This window comes from Eulemur rufifrons, chromosome 16 (assembly GCF_041146395.1).
Source record: "Eulemur rufifrons isolate Redbay chromosome 16, OSU_ERuf_1, whole genome shotgun sequence".
Classification (NCBI taxonomy): Eukaryota; Metazoa; Chordata; class Mammalia; order Primates; family Lemuridae; genus Eulemur; species Eulemur rufifrons.
In genome coordinates, this window is record NC_090998.1 from 85411286 (window position 1) to 85436344 (window position 25059).

General features: G+C 52.6%; 1 protein-coding gene across 4 annotated transcripts in view; it reads left to right on the forward strand.

Annotated features, from left to right (window-relative positions):
• Nucleotides 1–2568: 2568 nt before the first annotated feature.
• The window catches only part of TOM1 (target of myb1 membrane trafficking protein), a 39539-nt gene continuing 17048 nt past the window's right edge, over nt 2569–25059 (forward strand). For 2 of the 4 annotated variants that reach the window (XM_069491663.1, XM_069491664.1), the window contains exons 1-6: nt 3192–3278; nt 18273–18357; nt 21351–21429; nt 22363–22512; nt 23200–23334; nt 23472–23618. In XM_069491663.1, coding sequence (XP_069347764.1) covers nt 3227–3278; nt 18273–18357; nt 21351–21429; nt 22363–22512; nt 23200–23334; nt 23472–23618 — 648 coding nt within the window. In that variant the 5' untranslated portion in view covers nt 3192–3226. Of the gene's footprint in view, nt 2673–3191; nt 3279–18272; nt 18358–21350; nt 21430–22362; nt 22513–23199; nt 23335–23471; nt 23619–25059 lie in introns of those variants that run through there. The other 2 variants (XM_069491665.1, XM_069491666.1) reach the window with 2 other exon arrangements.

Below are 25059 nucleotides of genomic sequence, written 5' to 3' on the forward strand. Positions count from 1 at the left end.
ATTGTATTTGTATTTAAATTTGTACACATTTGTATGATAATCTGTACCTTGTGGTATTTGGTACTATTAGAGGAAAAACTTTGGATTCAGACCTTCTTGCAGTTTTTATATCATTGTTTTATTTTGTTTTTTAAATAAATTCTAGTGGTTTGATCCAAATCCCGTTACAGTTGTATAAAGAAATAAAATTTTGTACTTATATTATTAAAAATCACCTTTTTAATATTTGTAGCCCAGTCTCAGCTGTCTTTTCCCTAATTGTGTTAATCATAGTTTCTATGAAATTATAAAACCTGTTTTTCATACTGTATCATACCATAATTTTCTCTAAAAAAAGAAAAAAAATCAACCTGAAATAGAGGTCAAGTTTCTAATCTTAGTGACTTTTCTGACATAAATCTTACTGTTTCTATTAATTTTTACATTGTAGAGGCTGTCATTTTCTCTTTTCCAAATTGCAAATCCAGTGAATCTGATAACTGTGGCTTTATTTATTGGCAAATGAAACTATGTACATTATGATGTTGGCCTAAATCAAGAAAATATTCATCAATTTCATGTAAGTTGCACCTGCATCATGTGCTAAATATGATTTATCTCATGCTGTTTCAGCACTGTCCTGGCTTAGTCAGTGATGTTAGGTAAGTCACTTAACCCTTATAGGCTTTCAAAGTTCCATCTGTAAAATAGTGTTAATGTCACCTCCCTATCTCCATGCCTGCAGCCAGCCAGCCAGCCTGGCATAAATGTTTAGTAATATTACGAAGATTGAATATATGGGGATTTGTTTGAATTTTCAAAGTAAAAATTTCAATGCAGATTCAAGGTGTTAAAAGTCATAAATAGTGAAATAATACGATCGATTAAAAGGCTAACATCTTATGGAGAGGCAGCAAGAAAGAGACCAATATATCACTAAATGACTATTAGAGAGAGTGATTTGCATACTTTATCTCACTTAATCTTCCCCAAAGCCTTATATTGTTCCCCTTTACAGATGAGGAGAAAGATGCTGAAAAGCACTTTTCGTAAGTTTATATAGCTAGTAAATGGCAAAGCCAAAATAAGAACACTTGTACGGCTGACCCCAAAGCCTAGGTTCTTTCTAACCTAAGCTACTTTCAAATTTAAGTCATGTATATCATTAATCAGAATCCATTCTCTACAGTCTTGAGCGAATGTGATTGTAGGAAAGCTATCTGAGATCTTTGCATTATTCAAATGTCCAACTGGCTTTCAATTTTCTTGTCATACTATTGTCTTTAAATTTTGGAGGCAGTGTATCTTGATTTTTGTTTATAAGTGCTTAAAGGACATAATAGATTACATTTATACAGACTGTCAATCTCAAGGGACCCTCAGTAAGGCATGATATTAATATTGCTAAAACACTTAAAAGGAAAAAGTAAGTGGAAATTTTTACTAAATGAGTTTGGTCCTTATTAGCACACTTAAAAACATAGTTTTAATCAGGTTTGTACTAACTTTATGTTTGCCATTTACATCCTTGTCTACTGTGTTGATAAAATCCACATCCTTCCATTTCTGTTTGAATAGCTATATAGTATTCTATTTGCGTGGTCCACTTCCTATTTGGGGGTATATGAGTTGTTTCTGATTTTCTACCATGACGAATAAAGCTTACAAGAACTTCTAGCAAACCACCACCCAACATAGGGACGTTAAAGGTTGTAATGGAAGAATCCAAAAGAAGTTCATGCTAAATATACTCCATACAACCAAGCAATATGGTTAAATGAAGAAAGATCATGGCATGTACCTGACATAAAGGTCATCTTAAATGTGCATTCCCTCCCCTTACAGTCCAAATACCATTAATGAAAGGTAGATTGATTTGAATTTTCATATGCTAGTCATTGTGTTAGACAACAGTGATAAGCAAAATAGACATAGTATCCCCACCTTCATGGAGCATCTGGACTAGTGGGGGAAAGGGCATTTGTTAGCTGGTCCCGTGAGCATCATGGAAACACTTCAAAGCACAGTTTTTATATTGTACAGTAAAGACATAAGCTCCCATGGCTGCTCAAACAAGTGAATGTACAGAAGTGATTAAGTTCTAATTTAGGTTTTCAATCATCTAAAATGTGTACAGAGTCAATTTACTAGCCTTTTAAAATTAAAAATCACAAACATCATGATTAAAGTACCCTGTAATAGCACAAATGACCAAGGCCGTGGAGTACATGTCAGAAGAAAAAATCCTAAATAGGTATCTAGGGTGTAGGCGACATATGTGACACAGGGTGCACAGCCAGGAAGCTGGAAGGAGAGATTAGAATCACAAAGCGGGGAAAGGCCTTTGAAATTCTTAAAGTGGGGTCCACTGATGCACTTCAGGGCCCCAGAAACTCCCTGAGGTTATAAGCAAAATTGTATTGCTGCCTTTTTTTCTTCAGAAAGGCTCATGGCTTTTTTCAAATTCTCAAAGGAGCTTATGACCTAAAAAATACATTCCAGAGAAAATGGGAGCTCTCTGTTTGGCTCACCCAGCAAATTAATGGTAGAGATGGGTACCGGAGTTCCCACACGTGACTACATCTGTGTGCTTTCTGCCATCCTGGGCGCTAGCTGGTCCCCAGCTGCAATTCATTAAATTGGCCGTCAGTCTCAAGGGATCACAAACTCTTAGTCCTTGCCTCCCATTTAAGGCAAGTGAATCTGGGCTGTAAGCAGGGTGCATCTTGGAGCAGGGAGACCTCGACATCAAATACAAGAGTCATACCCAGGCAGGGAGACAACAGGCCCTGAGAGGATGTCAACCTCAGGAGTAGGCAGGTATGAAGTCACAGTGAGGTCCCAAGGACTAAGAGCTAAGACACTAAGAGTCTGGGCTTCTGTGTGACCTTACCCAAGTCATTTCCTGGTCTGAGACCCAGTTTCCCAGAAGTGTAGGGACCTTGAGACCGTACCCCAGAAATCCTTTCGAAACTCGTCAGGGGCGTGGCTTAGAGAGGCCCGACCTCCTAGGCCCCGCCCCGGCCTCACGTCGTGCGTGACGTCCGCCGACGCCGAGTGAGGCGCAGTGAGGTCATCGCCCTCACCCGGGGCTGGACCCTGCCGCGTCGGGGCGGGGCCTGCGGCCAAGCTCCGGAGTTCCTCTGCCCCGCCCCGTGGGCCGTCGGGCGCGTCACGTGACGGGTCGGCGGCGCTGGCGGTTGCTGTCAGCTGATTCCCAGGGTTGGTGGCAGCGGCAGTCGCAGCGATGGACTTTCTCCTGGGGAACCCGTTCAGCTCTCCGGTGGGACAGCGCATCGGTGAGTCCCTGGAGCCCCGCACAGCCTGCCCCGGTGCTCTGCACCAGTCTCTGTCCCCCGAGCGCCGCCAGATCCCCAGTCGGTGAGGCAGGGAGGGCAACGAGGCTGGCGTGTCACTCCCCGCCCTGTTCCCCGCCCACCCTTGATTGACAAGAGCCGGGCCATTACGAGGGTTCGGCTTGTGATGGATGCTGACGACGGCCAATAGGTCAAGAGGAAGGGCGGGTCTGGACGGCCGCGGCCCAGCCAATGTGCGTCTGCCGGGGGTCCCGAATCGAGGGAGAAAGTTTGCGGGGTTAAAGGGACTGCGTGTTTGGCAGTCGTGGGGCTGCTCGGTTGTGTCTCGCGTGCTTCCCCAGCTTGGGCCCCGCCACCTGGGCTCTTGGCGGGTCCTTCCTGGCTCGCCGGGCTCTCCGGATACGGACACCTGAGAAGGCTAGAATTCTCTTCTCCCCAGGACCGGGGAGCCCAGGGCTTGGCGTCTGCGGGGCGACTTGCGGGAGGGGCCCAGCACCGGAGACCGCCCGACCAGGAGACCAGGCCTTTATAGACTTGGGTCTCGGGACGAGCCCGCCTTGGCTCCTTTCACGAACCGGCGTCGGGTGGACCGGCGCAGGCTCGCAGCACCTCTGAGCCATAAGTGATCTTAGAAACCAGCCGGGTCATCCCCCCTCGTCTCTGAGTAGATGGGGCAGCCGAGCAGTCTGGCCGGGACTCCTGAGTCCGACCTGCTGGTCTGTGGTCCTTTGCACCCTGTGGACAGGAGAGTCACAGTTCTGTGACAGAGCCTTTCTGGGCCGGGGTTTCCTCACCTGTAATTGGGGGTAATAATGGTCCCTACCTCCGTCGGCTTGTTGTGAGGATTAAATTTGTTAATAAATGTGAAACACTTGGAACAGCGCCCGGCACGTGGCCAATGCTATATTTAAAAATGTTGTAATGTTTATTATCGTTATTGAGATACCACCAAGTGAAGGCAGGGGGAAATTGCTCATTCGGGGGCACCAACGTGGGAAGACCCCAAAGGCCATGGCCCAAACGGCCGACACTTCTCCAGGGACAGTCTCGGTGTGCCCCCTTCTTGCATGAAGAACCCATGGCATCACTGTGAAATGGTCTCTTCATCTTTATATAACTTTTAGCCTTATGTCCAGACCAGGAAAACTAGATCTTTAAAAGAAGACATTCTTTTTATTCTTACTGTCTTGGAAGCCAAACCTGTCTAAAGTCTGTCACCCCAGCTCTGTGTTGTAATCGCCACTGTGGCTGTTTGTGGCTCTTCTGAGGTTTTGTAATCAATTCTCTCTAAGGGGGAGGTGGCAGACCAGGAGTTAACATCAGGAAGCTCCTGGACCAGGGAGAGGAACTGCCCTCTTAGAGGACCACCCCGCCTCCGCCTTCCCCAGGCCACATGCACACCCCACAGTGAGTCATGGGATGGGTTTGGAGCTGAGAAGAGAAGGCAGCTCTCCTCTCATCTTTCTTTCTCCAACTACAGTTACCACTACTTTTATCACATGCCAAGGTTGAGACTTCTGACTTAAAAACAAACAAACAAATAAAAGATCTGCCTTCAGAGTGAGCCACGTATTCCTTAGGCTTTCTGGAAAAGCTCACCGGGGCTCTGGGTTCCAGCTGGTCAAAGAAAACTTAGTTTCTCTTCTCACCCTGAAGGGTTGCCTTTCTTGGGCTACAAATACTTGTGTCCAAAGAGGATGCTACTGAATCATAATACCTTACAGCACAAGCCGAATTTTACCTCTGAAAGAGCCTTACCTTGGGGATCTTCTAACCCAGTAGTTCACATCAGAATTCCAGGGAGGGCTTGTTAAAGCAGGGATGGCTGCTCTACATCTCTTCTCTACCCCTCACTCTGCAGGTCTGGGGTGTAACTCTAGAATTTGCATTTCTAACAAGCTCCCAGCTGATGTTAAGGCAGCTGGGTTGGAGACCACTTGTTGAAAACCTCTGTTCTAGCCCATCCCTTCATTTTACACTGGAGTAAACTGAGTCTGGGAGAGGGAAGGGTGGAGGCTGTGACTCTCCCAAGACTCAGTGAATTGATAGCAAAGCTAAGCCACTAAAATTTGAACCAAAGTTGGAGAGACTCCAAAAGTAGCATTGAATGAAGAGTATCTGCCACTTGAATTAATCCCCCCAGTATTCCACATTCCTTTTTAGATAAGAAGATGGAAGTACCTCTGCTCATTGGCAGCACACTGCTCATTGGTTGTAATTACTGATACCCTAGTACTAGCTGCTTGTATTTCTGTAAACCAGGCCCCTCTTTGCTGCAGGAGTAAAATAATCTCTTCCCAAACCTGCCGATTCCCATGACCTTGTTGAGAGTAGAGCCTTGCAGAACTGGCATCCCTAAGGACAATGAGTGCTAATGGTGCTAATCAGGGGTGAGTGTCACTCAACTCACAAAGTTCCCACCCATCCCCACACACCCCTTTATGCTTGCTGGTCCCTCTGCCTGCAGTGCCCGCTCCTCTCCCCCACTGAGGAGTTCTGGCTCATCCTTCAAAGCTCAGGGCATTATCACCTCCTCCCTGAGGCCTTCCCTGACCTCTTCAGATCCAGCCATTGCTTTTTTACTCACCAGTCATGCTAGGTCCTCGGGGCCCCTCACTGTATGACTTTGGGCTCTGAGCCTCAGTTTCCTCTTGATAGGATGTGGATGATAACAGCATCCACCTCACTGAGGTGCTTGTGAGAATGAAGAAACATAGTCCCCACAGAGTGCCTAGCACAGTGTGAGTGTTTGGCTCTTGCCATCATCACACTGGGACCCCATTATTCCATTCTGTTGGTAGTTGTGCATGTCTGGCTCCCCGGCCAGACTGAACTTCTTGAGAGCAGGAAATGTACCCTATTTATCCAGACCCTCAGCACCTAGCATAGTGCCTGGTACATATGTAGTAGGAGGGAAGAAAGGAGGAAGGGAAAGTAGCATTTAGTGAACAAATACCATTTGCCGGGTGTTATGCTGGTATCCTAAGTATTAATCTTCATGGTGTCCCTACACGATCTTGCTGGTTTTTTTTTCGTTTCACCACAAGTAAGTCTGAGGGAAAGTATCACTTCCTAGGGTTTCAGAGCTACTCGGGGTTGGAATCTAGACCCAGGGCTTCTCTTGTACCCTCACCACACTACCACTGCCTGCTCAGTGCTTCTTCTGAATTTATATTAGTTCAGCCCTCCAAGATCCACAGTTACTGTTCTACCCACAGGTTAGGACATGCACACTTGCAGATCACTTGCCCTTGTCTATTAGTAGGAGAGCTTCCCAAGGGCAGCAGCCCATAGCTGAGAGAATTCCAGATCCTTTGGAGTAGGCAGTGTTGTCACAGCCCTCTTCTTTCAAGGATTTCAAAACCCTTTCCAGGTATTCTCTGAGGGCAAATCTTACTGGCTGTGTTTTATAGACAGATGTCAGAAATCAACCCAAGATGCCATTTTCCATTTCTGGCTATGAGCTCACCCCTGGCATTTTGAGTCTGAGTCCCAACCGATTGATGAATGCAACCTTCAGGTATCAGAGGCTATAAATAGGGGCAGTCCCTAGGGACCAGCTTCAGTAGTTGGGGCGGTGGGAGCTGGATGTGAGGGGAGAAGAGTTCAGAGGCTTAGACTAAGCCCTGGGGTGGAGGGAAGAGGTGAAAAAGTCAGAGAGAGCTGTCCTTGGTCCACAAAGGCCAAGCCAAGGGAGCCACAGGAAGGAATCATAGAAATGAGAGACCACCATGGGCCCCTAAGGGGCCATTTGGGAAGTGATGGGCTAGAAATCAAAGTGGATACTCCAGTGGTGTTATTGAGGAGACACCAGGCTAGGAGGCGGGAGACCAGGTCCAGCCCTGGTTCTTTCCCTAACCGTGTTCTGCTCCCTCCCGGTTGCCCATCTCCTGTCTGTAACACAGAGGTGCCACCACCTCCCTCTGCCTCCCAGAGGATTGGTGGGAACAACAGAGGGGCTAGATAGGGACAGGGAAGGGTTGCTATTAGAGGGAGGAAAGAAACCAACGGCTGTTGTGGAAGAGTGATAGAACTGATTGTGCAAGGCCCCAAGGGCAGAGTGTGATGTTACAGCAAGGAGTTCAGTGCCAGTATAAATAGCTGTCCGTAGAGCCTTTCAAAGGTGGAGCAGGCGGCCTTGTTTGGTAGTGAGCCCCCCATCACTGGAGGTGTGAAGGCAGAGGCTGGAGGGAAGATGATTGTGAAGAGGATTCCTGCACTGGCGGGCAGGGTGGGCGAGACAGGGCCCGATGGTAAATACTTAACACCTTTGCAGGCCAGGTGGGCTCTGTTGCAACTACCCAACTCTGCCATCACAGGGCAAAAGCAGCCACAGACCACAGGTAAATGTATAGGCATGGCTATGCTCTAATAAAGCCTTATTTGTGGGCAGTGAAATTTGTATTTCACGTCATTTTCACATGTCATGAAATTTTATTCTTCTTTGGCTTTTTTTCCAACCATTTAAAAATGTAGAGACCATCCACAGCTCAAGGACCACCCAAAAACAGACTGAATTTGACACACGGGCTCATGTTTTGCTGACCTCGATCAGAGTAGCTAGGCAGGGCCAGAATGACGGAGGACAGAGTTCCTCAAAGTGGAGTCCCAGAACACCCATGCAGGGCTGCTTGGGGATTCTCCAGCCCTGGGCCCCCTGTTTCGGGACCTCTGCTCTTCCCTGCAGTGTGCCCTGGGGAGCCCTTAGGTTTTGGAGCTCTAGTTTTCTGATCTATAAGTGCAGGAGCCACATTAGAGTCTGTCTTGAGGATGACAGGGCTTTGTCTAGAAAGGGCTTTGCCTCAGCTGTACACATACTAGTAAGGCCCAGGGTGAGCTTGAGTCAGGTTGAATGATCTGAGTCCAGTTCCAGTCCTCACCGGTTACCTGGAGCAAGTTACTTAACCTCTCTAGGGATAATAATAGCACCTATCAGAGGGGCTGTTGTTTTGTGTTATGAAGCACTTGACCTGGTGCCTTGCAGAGAGGACGTGTCCATTATTGTTAGCTGTTGTGGTTTTCACTGGTGTTATCATTCCTGGGGCACAGTCTAAGTTAGTGGTGAGCTTAGGCGCCATCCCAGGACTCTGGCTCCAGTGCAGCCTTTGTGATGGTCTTTGTGTCCCTGGGGAATGAGCAGTCTCTGGCTCGGTGGCAGCCGCATTCACAGACAGGTCAGGTTTCAGGCTGTGGGGTGGAGCTGGTTCCCGCTTGGGAATTAAGCCCGTTGACTGACCCTATGGATAGAACTGGTGAGTAGGTTTTGTTCCCTTACTGAGCTCGAAGAAATAAGAGTAAAGTTCCGGATTTCCGCTCTTCTGGTTTTAGGAAAAAAAAAACCAAAACAAAACACTCGGTGTCTCCTAATTAGCTTGGGGCCACCACCCCTGAGAAGAAAGGGATTCAGGACAGGTTAACTCTTTATCTCCTTACCAAGGAGGTCTTGATCTAGGCCAGTGTTCTCCAAATGCTGTTCTTCATGCACCACCTTTATGATTTGTGTATACTGCCATGTCAGTTTATTATTATTTTCATATGTTTTCCTTTCATTGGCTCACCTATTTTTTTTTTTTCTGGTGACAAGGGTCTCAGTCTTGTCACCCAGGCTGGAGTACAGTGGCCTGATCATAACTCACTGCAGCCTCAAACTCCTGGGCTCAAGTGATCCTTCTGCCTCAGCTGCTGAGTGGCTAGGACTACAGGCAGGTGTCACCACACCCAGATGATTTTTAAATTCTTTGTAGAGATGGGGTCTCCCTATGTTGCCCAGGCTGGTCTCAAACAACTGGCCTCAAGGGATCCTCCCACCTCAGCCTTCCCAAGTGCTGAGTTGACAGGCATCAGCCACCATGCCCAGCCTGCTTCACCTTTTTAAATTTGACCTCTTCCTACATAATTATATCCATGAAATCATGGCTTTGATGACCTAGTTCATGCTCTTTTGCTAATCTACATTAATGTAAATATGTAACTCTAAAAACATCTTTAAGTTTGCCCATGAGCCCACCCAACGTGATCCCGGGTGGCACACTGTGAGTGCTTGGATATAAGCAGGAAATAAGGCCAGCACTTGGATTGTGTATCACAAGAGCCGGTTCAGGTGTCAGCTCCACCCCTTCCCGGCTGTGTACCCCAGCTCTTATGCCTCAAGGGACATGGGAACCGTGGCAATTGAAAGAGCACTGAAAAGTGCCATGGAGAACTGTTATGCAAGACCTGAGGGGAGGAACCGGCTTCACCCCTGCCAGGAAGGTAGGAAAGGAAAGGAAGGAGGGGGAGAGAGGAGCCAGCCAGACCACAGTGGCTGAGACAGACAGAGACTTTAAGGACAGACAGACGTGTCCACTGTTCAGTTTGAACTTGCTTGTGTTGGTACAGTATAAACCCCGTGGTGGTTAGCTTTATGTGTCAACTTGGCCAGGCCACAGTAGCCAGATACTTGGTCAAACATTATTCTGGATGTTTCTGTGAAGGTATTTTTTAGATGAGATTAAATTTAAACCAGTAGACTTTGGACTGGCGCAATGTCTCACACCTGTAATCCTAGTACTCTGGGAGGCCGAGGCGTGGGCATTGCTTGAGCTCAGGAGTTCGAGACCAGCCTGAGCAAGAGTGAGACCCCATCTCTACCAAAAAGAAAGAAAGGAAAAAAAAAAAAAAAACCCGCCAGACATAGTGGTGTGCACCTGTAGTCCCAGCTACCCAGGAGGCTGAGGCAGAAGGATCACTTAGAGCCCAGGAGTTGGAGGTTGCAGTGAGCTACAGTGATGCCACTGCATGCTACCCAGGGTGGCAGAGTGAGACTCTGCCTCAACAAAAACAAACAAGGCAACCGAACACCCCTCCTCACAACCCCCCACCCCTTCATATAAATAAAAAGTAAGAATAATTTAAAAATTTTTAAAAAATCAGTAGACTTTGAGTAAAGCAGATTGCCCTTCATAATATGGGTGGGCCGTATCCAATCAGTTGAAGGCCTTAACAGGAAAAAAACTGACCTCCCCAGAACAAGAATGAATTCGGCCAGCAGGCTGCCCTTGCACTCGAACCCCGTCAGTCCCCTGCGTCTCCAACCTGCCGGCTTACCCTGCAGATTTCCGACTCGCCAAGCCTCCACAGCCACATAAGCCCGTTCCTTAAAATCAATCTCCCTCTCTCTATTGGTTGCATTTCTCTGGAGACCCTGACTAATACAAACCCCTTCTGCACCCCCACCACCCAGGGCGTCAGTAACGTCTTTTACACTCACAAGTAAGGGGAGAAGAAAAGTGTCTGTTGATACTTTGGCCAGCCACTTCACGGCCTCTGCCTTCACAGCCTTGCTCCCTCTTACCTAGGTAGTTTTAGAAAACCGTCCTTCGTCTAACTGAAGTTTTCTTTAGTTAGGTATTATATTAATAGTTAGTTACATCAACTTTAAAATTGTGGGTTGTGGAAGTAATACCCTCTGTAAGGTATTTTAGGGTTTCTCTTGTGGTCTGTGGTTAAAAATGACAAGGGAGAGGCAGCCAGGGTTTTGAGGAAGGGTGGCTCAGCAAATTCAGAAACCGATGGAACTTTCCATGCTAGGTCTGGAAAGAGTTATTCATTTGGAAAATAGGCTTCAAGACAAGTTGCTGGCTGAAAAATAAATGGCTTCTGCATATATGTGATTTTAATATCTCTGATGGGAGTGCTTGAAATTTTCAAAGTCATCTTGTGGTTGATATTTTTGTAGTAGGTAACTTTTGGCCCTTGAAATGCATACTCTTCTCTCCTCCTCACACGGCCCTAGAAGGTGAGTACTTTTGTTATTTATTCTGTAGAGAAGGAACTGAGGCACAGAGAGGCTAAGGAGTCACCCAGGGTCACACAGCTAGTGGTGCTCAAGTCAGGACTTTGGCTGGGATTTGTCTGTCTGCACCCCATACGCTTAAATTTTCAACCTCACTGCTTCCCCTTATGACTGAAAGGGACCCGCTGGGTTTCCCCTTGAGTGAAAACATCCCTGTCCATCTAGAACGAATTTGTTCAGTAATGGCTCTTTCTATATTTCTGCCCCACCTTCTTTGACATCCTGGTATCATCCTCATGCTTGTCCCCTCACGGCAGGAAGCACAGGTGAACGCACAAGCTGCCTGCGTCTCTGGTGCCAGGAGAGCAAAACCTGCCCCAGGAGCCACCCAAGAGACTTCCGCTTAGGTCTCAGTATCCAGAAGTGGGTCACAGGGCCACCCCAGCTGCAGGAAACTAGCTGCAGCTAGGAAAGCTAGATGCCGTGAGCCAGTGAAGAGTGTCTTTCACAACAACGCAGTGTGGAAGTCAGCTCCGTGCAGGAGGGTTAATAAAAAGCTTTTTTTTTTTTTTTTTTTTGAGACAGAGTCTCACTCTGTTGCCCAGGCTAGAGTGAGTGCCGTGGCATCAGCCTAGCTCACAGCAACCTCAAACTCCTGAGCTCAAGCGATCCTCCTGTCTCAGCCTCCCGAGTAGCTGGGACTACAGGCATGCGCCACCATGCCCGGCTAATTTTTTCTATATATATTTTTAGCTGTCCATATAATTTCTTTCTATTTTTAGTAGAGATGGGGTCTCGCTCTTGCTCAGGCTGGTCTCGAACTCCTGAGCTCAAAGGATCCGCCCACCTTGGCCTCCCAGAGTGCTAGGATTACAGGCGTGAGCCACCGCGCCCGGCCCAATAAAAAGCTAATGTCATGGGGCGCGTTAATAGAACCACAGTGTCTGGTGTGGCATGTAAGTTCCCACACTGCGTTTCCAGAAGGACGGCACAGCGGGCCTGCGTCCAGAGAGGTCAGTCTGCATGGCGAAGGCTCTGGAGGGCGTGTCCAGAGTGGAGTGGTCGCAGGAACTGAGGATGTTGGAGGTTGGAGGACAGATTAAGAAGGGACGTGGTACTTTTTTAAAATATTCGAAGGACGGTCAGTTTGAAGAAAGATTAGGATTTCCACACAACAGCTACTAAGGGATCAATGAGTGCCAAAGGGTGTAAGTATTTCATTTAACCTGAAGTGTTATAAAGGTTTATTGTGCTGGCGAATATGGCCTCGTCCTTCATCCAGTCATTTAGCAAACAGGTACTGCAGGTTATCCCAGTCCGGGTCCCACCACGTGTGGAGAATTGGATATGCTGAGCTGTAAGCTCTACCCTTGAGGAGCTCACAGCGGAGGGGAGAAGATGTGGAAACAAACAAACGGCTACTGTCGAGTTATTGTAACAAGTCAGGAAGCAGAGCCTGTAGCCGTGGTCTGTGCGAAATGCTGTTGGCCGCTGGGGGGAAGGGTGGTGGGAGCAGGCCCTGCGGGGTCACAGCGGCTCCACAAGGAGGCCTGACCTTTGAGCCGGCTTAGGAGCAGGAGTTGAGGTGGAGAGGAGGGGAAGCCCCATTCCACATCCCGGAAGAAGGGCAGCAGGACCAAAAGCACAGGAGCCTGAGGGAGGGTCACCGGACAGGCGGGCATCAGCCTGAGCGGGTGGCAGGAGGGCGCGGGCAGGGCCGGGCCAGGTCTGGCCGCCTACCTCCTGCCTACGAGCTTCAGTGGAGCCCAGCATCATTCAGGCTCCGGGCTGTCACCATCCACAGTGACAGTGGGAAGACCAGGGCAGCTGGACCTTGGCATGTAGAGGAGTATTCCTCAGGGTACTTTGAGCTGCAGGTAACAGGAAACCCAGCCAACGGCGGCTGAAGCACCGCAGCAACACACGTTGTTTACCTAGCAAGAAATCTGAAGGTCGGCAATTTCAGGATCCATTTGACAGTTCAGCTGTCTTTAAACACCCAGACTGTTTCTTGCCCTGTCCTCAGCGTGGCGGCTAATCAGTGAAATACAGTGAATATTGTTCGGGGGAGGGGGGAGGGCGGGCCCTCAGCGTGGAACCTAGGTATTCTGGAGGCTCAGTCCCTCGCTCCACAGACTAGTGACCCCTCCTCTCTCCCAGCCTGAGGGCCCCAGTAAGTGCCCGCCCCAGGCAGGCAGGGGCACCCTTCAGGGGACAGAGCAGAGTGCAGAACACAGAGCTGGGAGCACCCAGGCCTAGCTGTGCATCTGGCCCCTCTGCTCCGGCCTGGGGCAAGTCACTCCCCTCCACAGCAGTCGGTGCACCCCGGGCAGGTGACTTGTTCAGTGGATGCTGGCGTTTGTTCTCCATGATGTCGTTGTCACAATGCAAGACAAGGAGTGCCGAGGTCTGCCCGGAGGAGGCAACGCCTTAGAAGATGAGCAGGGATCTGCCAGCTCACTTCCTCCTCTCCGTGGGCACACCCTGCCCTATCTCAGCACCTGGTCTTTACTGTCATGGAACCTTGACCTTTTGTAAGTTTCCGAAGGGCAGGTTGCTGGTTTTGCTCCCCGGTGTCTCCCTGGGACCTGGACAACAAGTGTGGAGTGTGTTTGGGAAGTACGTAGCGGTTACGAGTGTGGACCTGAGAACTGGACTCTTTGGTATCGAAGCTCTGCTCTCAGCTCACAAACTGGACCGAGGGCAAGTTACCGCCTTCTCTGTGCCCCTGACCGAGGGTGTGATGTGCTTTCGGTCCCGTGCTCTGCGGGAGCCCAGGGGCAGGAGATGGCTAGGCTCATAGAGGGAGCAGCGCAACCCACAGTCCCTGAGCAGTTCAGGTTTCGGACCCTCGGGCAGGGGGGGGGTCGTGGACAATTTTTAGACAGAGGGGAGTGGTGGTTAGATTCGTGTTTGAGGAGAAGAGTGTGGAGGTGATGGTCCAGGCCTGGGGCGACAGGGCCTGTGCCAGAGCTGCCCCACTGATGGTGAGAGCCTTGGTGACTGCTGGAACGGCAAGTGGGAGGGAGAAGGCTCTAGGCTGCCCCCCAGAAGCCTGGCGTGGAAGGAGGCGGTACTGTTGCCCGAGGCCCTCAGGCTGCCTGGGGTTCCACGGAGCACCCACAGAGATGGCCTCCGCCACAGCTGCAGGGGCAGGGCGGCCATGTAGCCATGAGGGCACTGTCATGCCCAGGGTCCTGAGTCACCCCTGAGGGTGAGCAGGCTGGGACCAGGCCCCAGTTGCCTGGAGCGTAGCTAAGCGTGACATGTGTTTGATGACCACTCGCTCCTTCTCTTGACCTAGGTCACAGTCATTGCAGCTCAGTCACTCGTTGCTAACCTTTCCTGACGTTCTGACATTGTCTGGTTGAAAGGTCACAAGGCCCTGTGGGGCAGACAGTCTTATCCTGATCTTACAGGTGCAAAAACAGAGACTCAGAGGGTTGGATGTGTGCGCACAGTCTCTGAGTTAGGAGGTGAGGCCAGACCCGTCCCACTCCAAAGCCTGCGCCGCTGCCCGTACTGACTCTCCGTGAGGGGCAGGTGGGTCCTGCCCTTGTGCCAGGCAGATTATCTGGAGCCCTCCAGGGAGGGGTGTTTGCAACAGGCCCCGCACAGAGAGGACAGACTGCTGAACAGACACACAGGTGCCCGATGATCTGAAACCACAGGCCTGCCAGCCCTAGCCGACAGCAAAGCCGCTAATGACAAGCGGAGGTTTGCAGGGCCTGCCTCCCTTGGGAGCTGGGAGATGGGAAAACAGCCGCTACCCAGGGGACCTTGAAGGTGACTGCCAACAGCGCTGAGGACAAGGAGTCAGTTATCATTCTCTGAGTAACCACTGTCAGTGTTTTTATTCCCCCTTCTTAAAATAGCAAGCTGAGTTAGAACAAAACAAAACAAATATGCCCAGATTCCTGTGGGTTTAAAATTCTGCCCTTGATGGAGCACGCCTACCCCGTGGAAATCTGAAGGAAGTCCCACAACCCCGCCATCCTGCGGTCCACGCCCAGAGCCGGAGGGAGCGGGAGGGAGGCGGCCAGCGACGGTCTGGGCAGGCGTCTCCCTCGGCCTCCCCACTGCTGTCTTCTCCTCGAATTGCTCAGATGGGTCTTACCCTGCTTCTGCCTCTTCCTCGCTACATTCCCGTTTAGGCCACTTGTCCCTTCCTACCCCTCGAAAATGCCCTCCATCTTCTGAACACCCCTCCCCACTGCCGCCACTCCGGGCTGAAGAGCTGGCCAGCGCTGCTCAGGTGGCATCAGACTCACGCTCTGGGGGTCCGTCTGCGCCCACCTGATCCCCTGGTATGAGATTTCTCTTACTTATAAATATCCCAACTTCCCTTCAATAGCCACTTGCCTTTCCAAAGCAACCATAATCCCTTTTAAAACCTTGACACTCTCTCCCTCAGAAGAAAGGTGCCCATCATTTTCAGGGGTACCAGGAGGGTCATAAGGGGGCCAGTGACTCTCAGGGTCGGAGGGGGAGGGCAGATTGCCCGAGTGGTTGGGAAGGACACTACTGGGAAAGCAGAGCTCTTGGTCCCTGCTGAGAGACGGGGGGACCTGCTCTGGCATCAGTGGCCACCCCTCCCGTACCACTGTGTGGCCCTTCCAAGTCACTGGTCTCTCTGTGCCTCAGTTTCCTCATTAGTTGGATGAGGGCAACGATGTACACCTTGTAGGGTATGAAGATTAAATCTCATTTTTATATAAATAGCTAATAATGCTTGATAGTTCGTATATCACTTGGGAAGTCAGAATATTATTATTGTGGAAGGACAGGTAGGGCAAGCTGAAGACTAGGGAGCCTTGGAAGGACTTGGGCACAGGAGGGACATGGTAGGGACATGGTCATTTTCAAATTTCAGAAAGTTCCCTCTGGGGCAGCCGGGCTGGGGGGTGAGAGGGGAGTAGGTGCGAGGGAGAGAGATGAAGAGAGATTCCAGAGCAGGGCTGGGCAGGAGCTCGTGGCCATTCCATGCAGGCTGGGAGTCAGGGGTGGTGCGGATCCTTCTGGCCCATGTGACGGGTCACTGAGAGGTGGCCTCTGCTGGAGGAGCAGGCTGTGCGTGTTAACACTGACTAACGTGATTAATCGCTACCCCCGCAGCCCTCCAGACCAGGGCGCGGCCCTCTGCACAGAGGGAACTTGCTCAGCCCTCTCTGTTCTTCCCAGGTGGCTCTGTAAGTATGGGAGTCCCAAAGGTGGGGAGTGTGGCTCAGAGAAGCCACATGCAGGGAACGTTCGAGGGATGGGCGAGCCTGTCTTTTGAAGGGAGCCTTCCTTATCTCCTCCCCTCGGGCCATAATCTAGGGGTAAAGCAACCGTCTGCTTCAGCCACCTGGCAGGTGTCCTGGGCCACCCTGGCATCTGTCTGGCTCAGGACCTGGGCCAGAGGGTGGAACTGGAATTGGGCCAGTTTCAAAACCAAGGTCTCAGAAGCCACGGTTTTACAGAGCTGGCTGTGCCGGCCCGGCTAGCAGAGGGCCCTGCCCAGTCACACGGAGACTGCTCTCCTCTGTCCTCTGACAGATTAATTTAGGACATGCTTTGACCTCTTTGGGGCACCCTTTAATCCCAATGCCTGGAGCAGGCCTGGCCAGTAGCCGTTCAGAAAGTGAGGTGTCACCCACCTCCCGAGCCTCAGCTGTGTCCTGGCTACAGCAGTGATGAGAGACCCTCCCTTGCGGAACAGCGTGACCTCACGTGCATAGTCTGTCACGCACTCTTTGTAGATGATAGACAGCTGGCAGCGCTGTGCCCGTGTGCCAGACAGGCCTGTCGTCAGGTGCCCTGAGGCCAGCAGGCGTGTGAGCACTCCGTGTCTGGAGCCAGAGACCAGAGACAGCCTGACGGCCACAGGACAGGGAACTTGGGTAGTGGCCTGCATCAGGACACCAAGGGTCTCACCCTCTGAACCTTAAAATGTCGAGCAAGGCCTGTCTTGTCACACAGCCCTACACGTGGTAAATGTGCACGTCACTGGGGTGATGTGCACGACAGAATGCTGCCTGCAAGGAGCAGGGGACAGAGTGCTGTGTGTGCACTGTGTCACGCTGGCCTGTGTGAGGACAGCATCTAGGAGGATGCAGAGGACAGCGAAAACGGGCCGTGTGTGAGAGGAGGGGCAGTGTTCTTCTGTCTGGAAGAATGTTTATAAAGGTCTTAGCATCGGCGGTTCCTGGGTTCATCATTCCGTAACACCAACCGGTGCCTCTCGCACTAGAGTTTACGAAGGGCTGCCAGCCTGGTACTTGCTACCGGGCAGATCTGTGGCAAATGGTCCTGGCCTTGGCTCTGACAGGCTTCGAGAACCCTCTCGCTGACCCCTGGCCTGAAAATCTTACCCTAGGAATCGCCCAACGTGAAAATGTTGTGGAACTAGATAGAGTTGGTGGTGGTTGCATTCACAGCATCATGAATGTACTAAATGCCACAAGATTATGCACTTTAAAACAGTTAATTTTGTGTTATATGACTGTCACTTCAATTAAAAAAAAAAAAAAAACCACCCCTAGTTACTGGGCACTTATTTTGTGTGAGCACCACGCTGATATGTTATTGGAATCGCTGCCACTCCTTGGTGTGGTTCTGCGGGGTGGCTGTGTGTTGCCCAATCCCTGGGTGGAAACTGGCTCAGAAGGGGACGGGAAGGCCAGGTCACCTGTTAGCATGGAATCTTTGCTTCCTAGATAAGGACGGTCTGGGGGTGGGGGGTTGCAGAGGAAACCGAATGCAGGGGGTGCCTGTGGGAAGTGGGTGTGCTGCTTTGGAACTTGTTACGTTTTGAACCATGCGATGGTGACCTCCTCAAAACATAATATGATGTCATGAAGGAACATCTTATATTCAAAAATAAAGCAAAGCACTGTCTCTACATGGCTTGTCAAAAACAAGCTCTCTGAGGCCTGCCTAGGCTCTGTCCCTGCTCTTCCACTTGGTAGGCTCTGGGCCACAGTTTCGTCACCTGTTAAAGGATAGGGTCCTCCTGGCCTCTGGTGGCTTCTACTAGAATCAAGTGACAACGAGGTAATGTATGTAAAACGGTTTTGCCCAGTGCCTGGCCCATCTTGGGTGCCCAGAGCATCCATTGTCTTCCCTCCTCTCCCTCCTCTTCCCACCCTGCCCCCACTGTTTGAGTGTGTCCACCGGGATCCCCACACACACTTTCGTGACTTGTGATTTCTTCTCCCCAGAGAAAGCTACAGATGGCTCCCTGCAGAGCGAGGACTGGGCCCTCAACATGGAGATCTGCGACATCATCAACGAGACTGAGGAAGGGTAAGGGCCCTCCGAGGAGAGGGCAGCGGGACGGCGGGGCAGCCAGCCACAGCACAGCCACATCGCAGCACACGCCTGCACCCCGCAGGGACCCCCCCGCCCCAGCCCCACTACTGCTGTAGCCACAGGCCCCAGCCCGCTGGTGGCCCTCGGTCCAAGAAGGGCTGCAAAGGCTGTCTGAGCCCCTGGTCCCGGAGCCCCACCCAAGGCAGGAGTTCACGGTAGGTGGACAGCTGGCCAGCCAGCCTCTGGGTGCTGCCACCCCACCCAGCCTGTGTGCAGCGTCTCCCCCGCACAGGCGAGCTGGAGACGTACAATTAGGAGTTGGCCACAAGTGCCATCTGCGTGCTGCGGCCTGGAATAGGCATGAGGGACGTCCAGCTTTTCTCTGAGAACAAACACAGACTTTCATTTCCCTAAGATGTGACACCAGCCCGAGGGTAGGGTATCACGAGGAGGGCAGTGACAGTGCAGCGGAACCGAGAGGCTGGGGCATGGCTGTGTTGGGGACACGGTGTGCCCTGCCAAGGCAGGTGGTGGGGGGATGCCTTGGGGTCTTGGCTTCCGATGTCTGACTAGTTGTCACTGACCAGCTTTGTGACCTGGGACAAGTCACTTTACCTCTTAGGTCTTTGTCCTCAAAGGCAAAGCTCCGTTAGATCCTTCCAGCAATAAGCCCAAGTCCCTGGGCATGTGAGAGTCTCTGTCCCCGCAGGGAAGCGCAGTGACGGGTGGGGAGTGGGCGGGGCTGCGCCACAGCAAGCGCTACCAGAGGGGCCTGTGCTCTGGGACGTTGGAACCCGCCCTTGGAGCAGCATCTCGTTGCCATCTCCATTTTTCACTGGGACAATCCAGTTGGCCCTCAGACTGTGTAGAACGTGCCTCTCGGCCCAGAGTGCCGTGTGTGGTGCTCTGTGCACCCCGCTCCCAGCTCGAGAGAGGCTGTAGACATCTGAGTCACACAGTCGTGGCCCAGTCAGGAGAGGGCAGTGGCCGCCGGGCCCCTGCTCCCTGGTCTTGCCCAGGACACGTCAGAGTGAGGGCGAGTGGTGGGAGCGGTGGGCAGAAGCAGGGCCCCAGGAGAGAAGACAGGAGGCAGAAGACCCTGTGGGCCTCTAGAAGGGCCTGGGAGCTCCATGGATGCAGCGGCTGAAAGTCACCTCAGTATCCTTGGAGACAGCAAACCCCCCATGTGCCTTACAAACATGGGAAGGACGGAGGCTCGGGGGTTCAGATGCATTGCTGTTTACTGGCTGTTGATTGGAGTGACTCGTGTGTTCCAGGCGCTGCATGGGGCCCTGGGACCCAGCGGCCAGCAAAGGCAGACGTGACCCTTGACCTCACCAAGCGAGTGTGTTGGCTAAATTTTAGTCTCTCAGTAGTGACTCTCCCCATTGGGTTGCGGCCTCCTCGTCGCACCCTCTGTGCTCCCAGTGGAGTGCTGGACACTGGGGCCCACTCAGAGACACAGGCCACAACTCCTGATGCCCAGCGCCGTGCCCTTTCCTCTGGGCCCCCTAGAAGAAGTGGGAACAAGTCCCTAGAGAGCACTGAAGTGGCCCACAGGTCAGTGGCCAGCCAGGAACCAAAGCCAGCTCCCCAAGAAGGAGCCGGCAAAGGGCGAGGAACTGCCCCAGGGTGGCTCGGGTTGAAAAGTGTTCTCACACTTCTGGGCCAAGGTCCCCCCTCCCACCAAGGGCCACAGTCCCTCACCTGCCCTGCCCTTGTCCTCTCCACTGCACAGCCCTGAGCCCTGACCACCCCCTCATCCAGCCTCCATCCCCAGGAAGCCTCGCCTCTGTCGCTCCTGCTGAGCACTGAGCACGGGGCCAGGGCTCCAGACCGCCCTGACTGCTCCTTGGCCGGGGTGCGGTCAGCACTGACAGGCAGGCGACAGCCAGATGGCCCGACAGCCACTCCCCAGCCTGGGAAACGTTACTCACACTCCTACAGCGTGCCAAGCTCCGGGGGAAGGTGTCCAGAGAGGACGCTGTCCCTGCCCTCTGGGAGGCTACCTCTCTACCCGGGCTCCTGGGTCAGTGTCACCTGGCAGAACTTGCTGGGGAGACGGGAGGACTTGGGAAAATGCCATGGAGGGGGTAGATCTTAGCCGGGCCTTCACCTGATGGACATGGAGGTCGGGGGGCCTTCAGGCTGGGAGTAGGGGTGGTCAGGACAACACCGACCACACCTGTGCAGGGCTGCAGTGGTGGCGCCGTGGACAGGGCAGGGAGAGTGGGCTGCCTCCCAGGCTTCCAGGGGCCTCCCACCACACTTAGGTGCACCCCCCCGCCCCGTGACCCCAGGCCTCCTGGCCCCTCCTGCCACCTCCCTACACTCGGTGTGGCCTCCCTCCTCTTAGTTCCACTGAGGCACCAAGCTCCTCCCCACCCTTCGCACCAGCTGCAGTGCCACTTCGGCGGAGCTCTTCTCCCACCACCCCCACCCCACTCTTCCCCCAGGACCTGCCAGTTCCCTTCTGTTCTTTGGGTCTCCCCGAAACATGGGATCCTTGGAAGCAGGGCCATGTGGCCTTATCCCCAGTGTCCGCAGCACCTAGCATGGTGCTCCGCACATGTTGGGGGCTTAACGAAATTTGAATGGATGGAGGGATAGACAGAGGAGCTGGCCACATGGGGCTTAGGACACTATCTATGCCCGTAGCTTATTCATTCCTAAACTTCAGCACACACATAAGAAGCCTCTGAGGGGGCACACGAAGTGCGCAGATTCTGGGGCCCCACACCCTGAGAAGTTAGTTGAGCTGGGCTAGGATTCAGGGAGCACACGCTGAGAAGCCTGCTAAGCAGTCACCACCCCCTGAGAGGGTTTGGTGGGGCAGGAAGACTCTGACGTGATTGAACCTGGACGCGCAGAGCGGCTGCGGCGCAGGGCGGGTGGGCACACGGGGGCCAGTCCAGCTCGACGGGGCCTCCTGGTTCTAGGCAAGCAGGCTCCGTTCCTAAGCCCATCCTTCCTTTTGTCCTTTCCAGTCCCAGAGATGCCGTCCGAGCGGTGAAGAAGAGAATCGTGGGGAACAAGAATTTCCACGAGGTGATGCTGGCTCTCACGGTGAGTGCCCCCTCCGGCCGTTGCTCCGTCCCGTGGCAGGACTGCGGTCCGCTGAACAAGCCACCTCCCCTCAGACCTGGCAGGACTCACGGCCACCCGTGGGCTCCTCGTCTGAGGGCTGGGAAGGAAAGGTCTGTGAGCAAAGCACCGTCCCGCCTGCACTGCTAGTGGACATGGAATGGCAAGAGTGGGCATTCGGGAAGGTCCTCCCCAGTCCCCTGGCACGGGAGCAGACACACTGCGGTTGTATCTGTCTAGAGCCACTGGCATGGAGGGCCTAAGCCAAAGGACTTACAGGGGACGTAGCTCAGTAAAGTCAGGCCTCTCTGGGGGATCAGGGAGCCTGGCAGACAGAATTGGGGGCTGCCTGGTACTCTGGTGCCCTGAAAAATGAATGTAAAATATTGTATATGCCAGTGGCTGGGAACTGCCTTGCCCACACCACTGAACCCGCCAGACCCCAGGACGGCCAGGTGTGAGTGGGCATCCGAGCTGGCAGGATGGCTGGGGGGAGGGGGACACTCTGTCCCAGCCTCCCTCACAAGCAGCGCTTATATCTAGGTGACTCCTGCTAAACTGAAATCAAAGGCAGCTCCTGCCAGGAAGTGGGAAACAGAGTGGGGAGGGAAGTTTAGTGCCTTTTCCTCGGGCCACAGGGTCACCAGTAGACTGGAAGCTCAGGTCTTCTCTGATTTCCTCTTGAAGAGCTCCTCCCCTCCAGACTATGTTCAGCTCAGAAATAGCATCCGGATTCTGCAGGCACGAACACCAGACAGGGAGGGAATTGCAGCCCACACACCACCCTTCTGCCCGTCCCAGGCTGGACCCTCCAGTAAACGAGCCCCTGGAAGTAGGAAGAGCCTTGAGGGTAGAGGCCCTGGGCACCCCCTCTCTTCTGACTGGGGTGCTCATAGGTGCCTCTCCGGCCCCCAGGTCTTAGAAACCTGTGTCAAGAACTGTGGGCACCGCTTCCACGTGCTGGTGGCCAGCCAGGACTTCGTGGAGAGCGTGCTGGTGAGGACCATCCTGCCTAAGAACAACCCCCCCACCATCGTGCACGACAAGGTGCTCAACCTCATCCAGGTGAGTACCAGGGCGGGGAGGGCGGGGCTGCGGAGAGTTCTAGGCCCTAGGCCCTAGGCCTGGGAGGAGGCGCCACTGTGCTTGCCCCAGGCTCTAGCTGTCACTTTGGGGGGTTCTGGTTGCCTGTTGATGGGGTGTTGTGGGTGGGGGGAGGCTTGTTGGCTGAGGGCTTTGCTGTGGAGTGGGCTGGGCGGGTGTAGTAAAGGGACCAGCAAGGCAGGGAAAGAATTTCTTTTTTTTTTTTTTTTTTTTTTTTTTTTTTTTGTTGTTGAGACAGAGTCTCACTTTGTTGCCCAGGCTAGAGTGAGTGCCGTGGCGTCAGCTTAGCTCACAGCAACCTCAGACTCCTCGGCTTAAGCGATCCTACTGCCTCAGCCTCCCGAGTAGCTGGGACTACAGGCATGCGCCACTATGCCCGGCTAATTTTTTCTATATAGATTTTTAGTTGTCCATATAATGTCTTTCCATTTTTAGTAGAGACGGGGTCTCGCTCAGGCTGGTCTCGAACTCCTGACCTTGAGCGATCCACCCGCCTCGGCCTCCCAGAGTGCTAGGATTACAGGCGTGAGCCACCGCGCCCGGCCAGGGAAAGAATTTCTGTTCCCTTTCTGGGTGCCAGGCTCGGTGGGCTTGCGGGAGAGAAGGTGAGCAGTGGTTACCTGGCCGTGTCCCCTTGTCCCCTCTCAGTCCTGGGCTGACGCGTTCCGCAGCTCGCCCGATTTGACAGGTGTTGTCGCCGTCTACGAGGACCTGCGGAGGAAGGGCCTGGAGTTCCCCATGACCGACCTGGACATGCTGTCGCCCATCCACACACCCCAGAGGGTGAGGAGAGTCACCATGTCGGGCTGGCGGGGGAGGCAAGAGTTATCCTGGGGGGCCGGCGGCCCCTCCCCGCTGGCCGCAACCCCCTCAGCCTTGTCCTTCCCAGGAGCTTCGCTGACCCTGTGCTTGCCCTCCAGACTGTGTTCAACTCCGAGACACCATCAGGACAGAACTCGGCGGGCACCGACAGCAGTCAGCGAGGGAGCTCCAGCCAGCACGCTGACCCTCTGCCCACCCCGGCCATACTCCCAGGCGACACGCCCATAGCGCCAACCCCTGAGCAGGTAAACAAGCCTGGGGTCGGGAGCATCAGGTCAAGGCAGGTGGGCCCGGCCCCTCTCCACTCACGTCAGGGAGGGGCCCGTCTGTCTGGAAACTCCTGCCTGCCGAGCCTCCCCGTCAGCTCCACAACAGCCCACAGGGTATGTATGCGTCTTCCCGTTGAGAGATGAGGCTCAGAGAGGTAAATTCACTTGCCCAGAGCACACAGCTCAGCAGAGACAGCTGGGATTCAAGCTCAGGTCTGTTGACTCCTGGCACGTGTTGCCCTGTGCCTTGGCCATTTTTGCAAACTGTGTTCTCCGTGGAGCCCTCCAGCAGCACCGTGGGGAGGAAATGCCCGGCAGACAGCCCCCTGCCACCAGGGCCGCTCCCCAGCATGTGGTTTGCTTACGTCCTCCCGGAAGGTTTCACTTGAACTGAGGTTCTGGCTGAAAACAGTTTTAAAACATCTGTGCTGGCCAGGCACAGTGGCCCACGCCTATAATCCTAGCACTCTGGGAGGCCGAGGCAGGTGGATCGTTTGAGCTCAGAAGTTCGAGACCAGCCTGAGTAAGAGCGAGACCCCCCGTCTCTACTAAAAATAGAAAGAAATTAGCTGGACAACTAAATCCTTAAAAAATATTAATATAAAAATAAAAATTAAAAAAAATAAAACATCTGTGCCAAAAATAAAAAACATTTGCATTGCACTATGCTGCTTTCTGCAAAGCCCCAAGAAGAAGGTTTGAGGCGTAGTATGCGATGCCAGAGGCGTAGATTTTCCCAGGGCCCCGTGACTGGCTTTGAAGGACCACCTACCACAGAGTAGGTTGCACACTGACTTAGGCAACCTCTGTGCCTCAGTTTCTTCCTCCTGAAGCTGGAGCTGAGGTGACTTGGCACGAGCTGTTTGAGCTGCCTTACCTGCGGAGGGACTCCACAGCTGTGACCAGTGCTAGCTGGGAGCTCGGTCATGCTAGACTTGGCGTCTGGGGAGTGGGTGGGGACCTGCACACTGGCAGGGTGCCCACTTTTGAGGTGTTTTACCAACCTGAGACCCAAAACATCAGCTAAATGTCAAGGCTTAGCTGCTGAATGTGCTGGAGAGAAAGATACAGATACCTGACGGAACTTCCGCAGAAGTGTCCCCACTGATCGCTCGTATGTGTCATTTGGACTTGTTCTCACCCTAAGCTATTTGAAGAGAAACTTTTGTAATTTGTTATCTCATAGGAAGTTATGAAATCACCTCCTAGAGTTACAAACATTACTAGGAAAGCTTTGCTAACTGGACAAAATAATTAAAGGTGGGTAAAAAATTGCAAAACCACCTCATGGCCCAAAAATTATCCAACCTGGTTATAATTTTAACTGATTTGCCTGAAGTCTAGTGTGTGCGTGGATTGAGATTCAGATTACTTCTAGTGCAAAAAGGTTCTTGCTTACCAAAACTGAGTAGTCTTT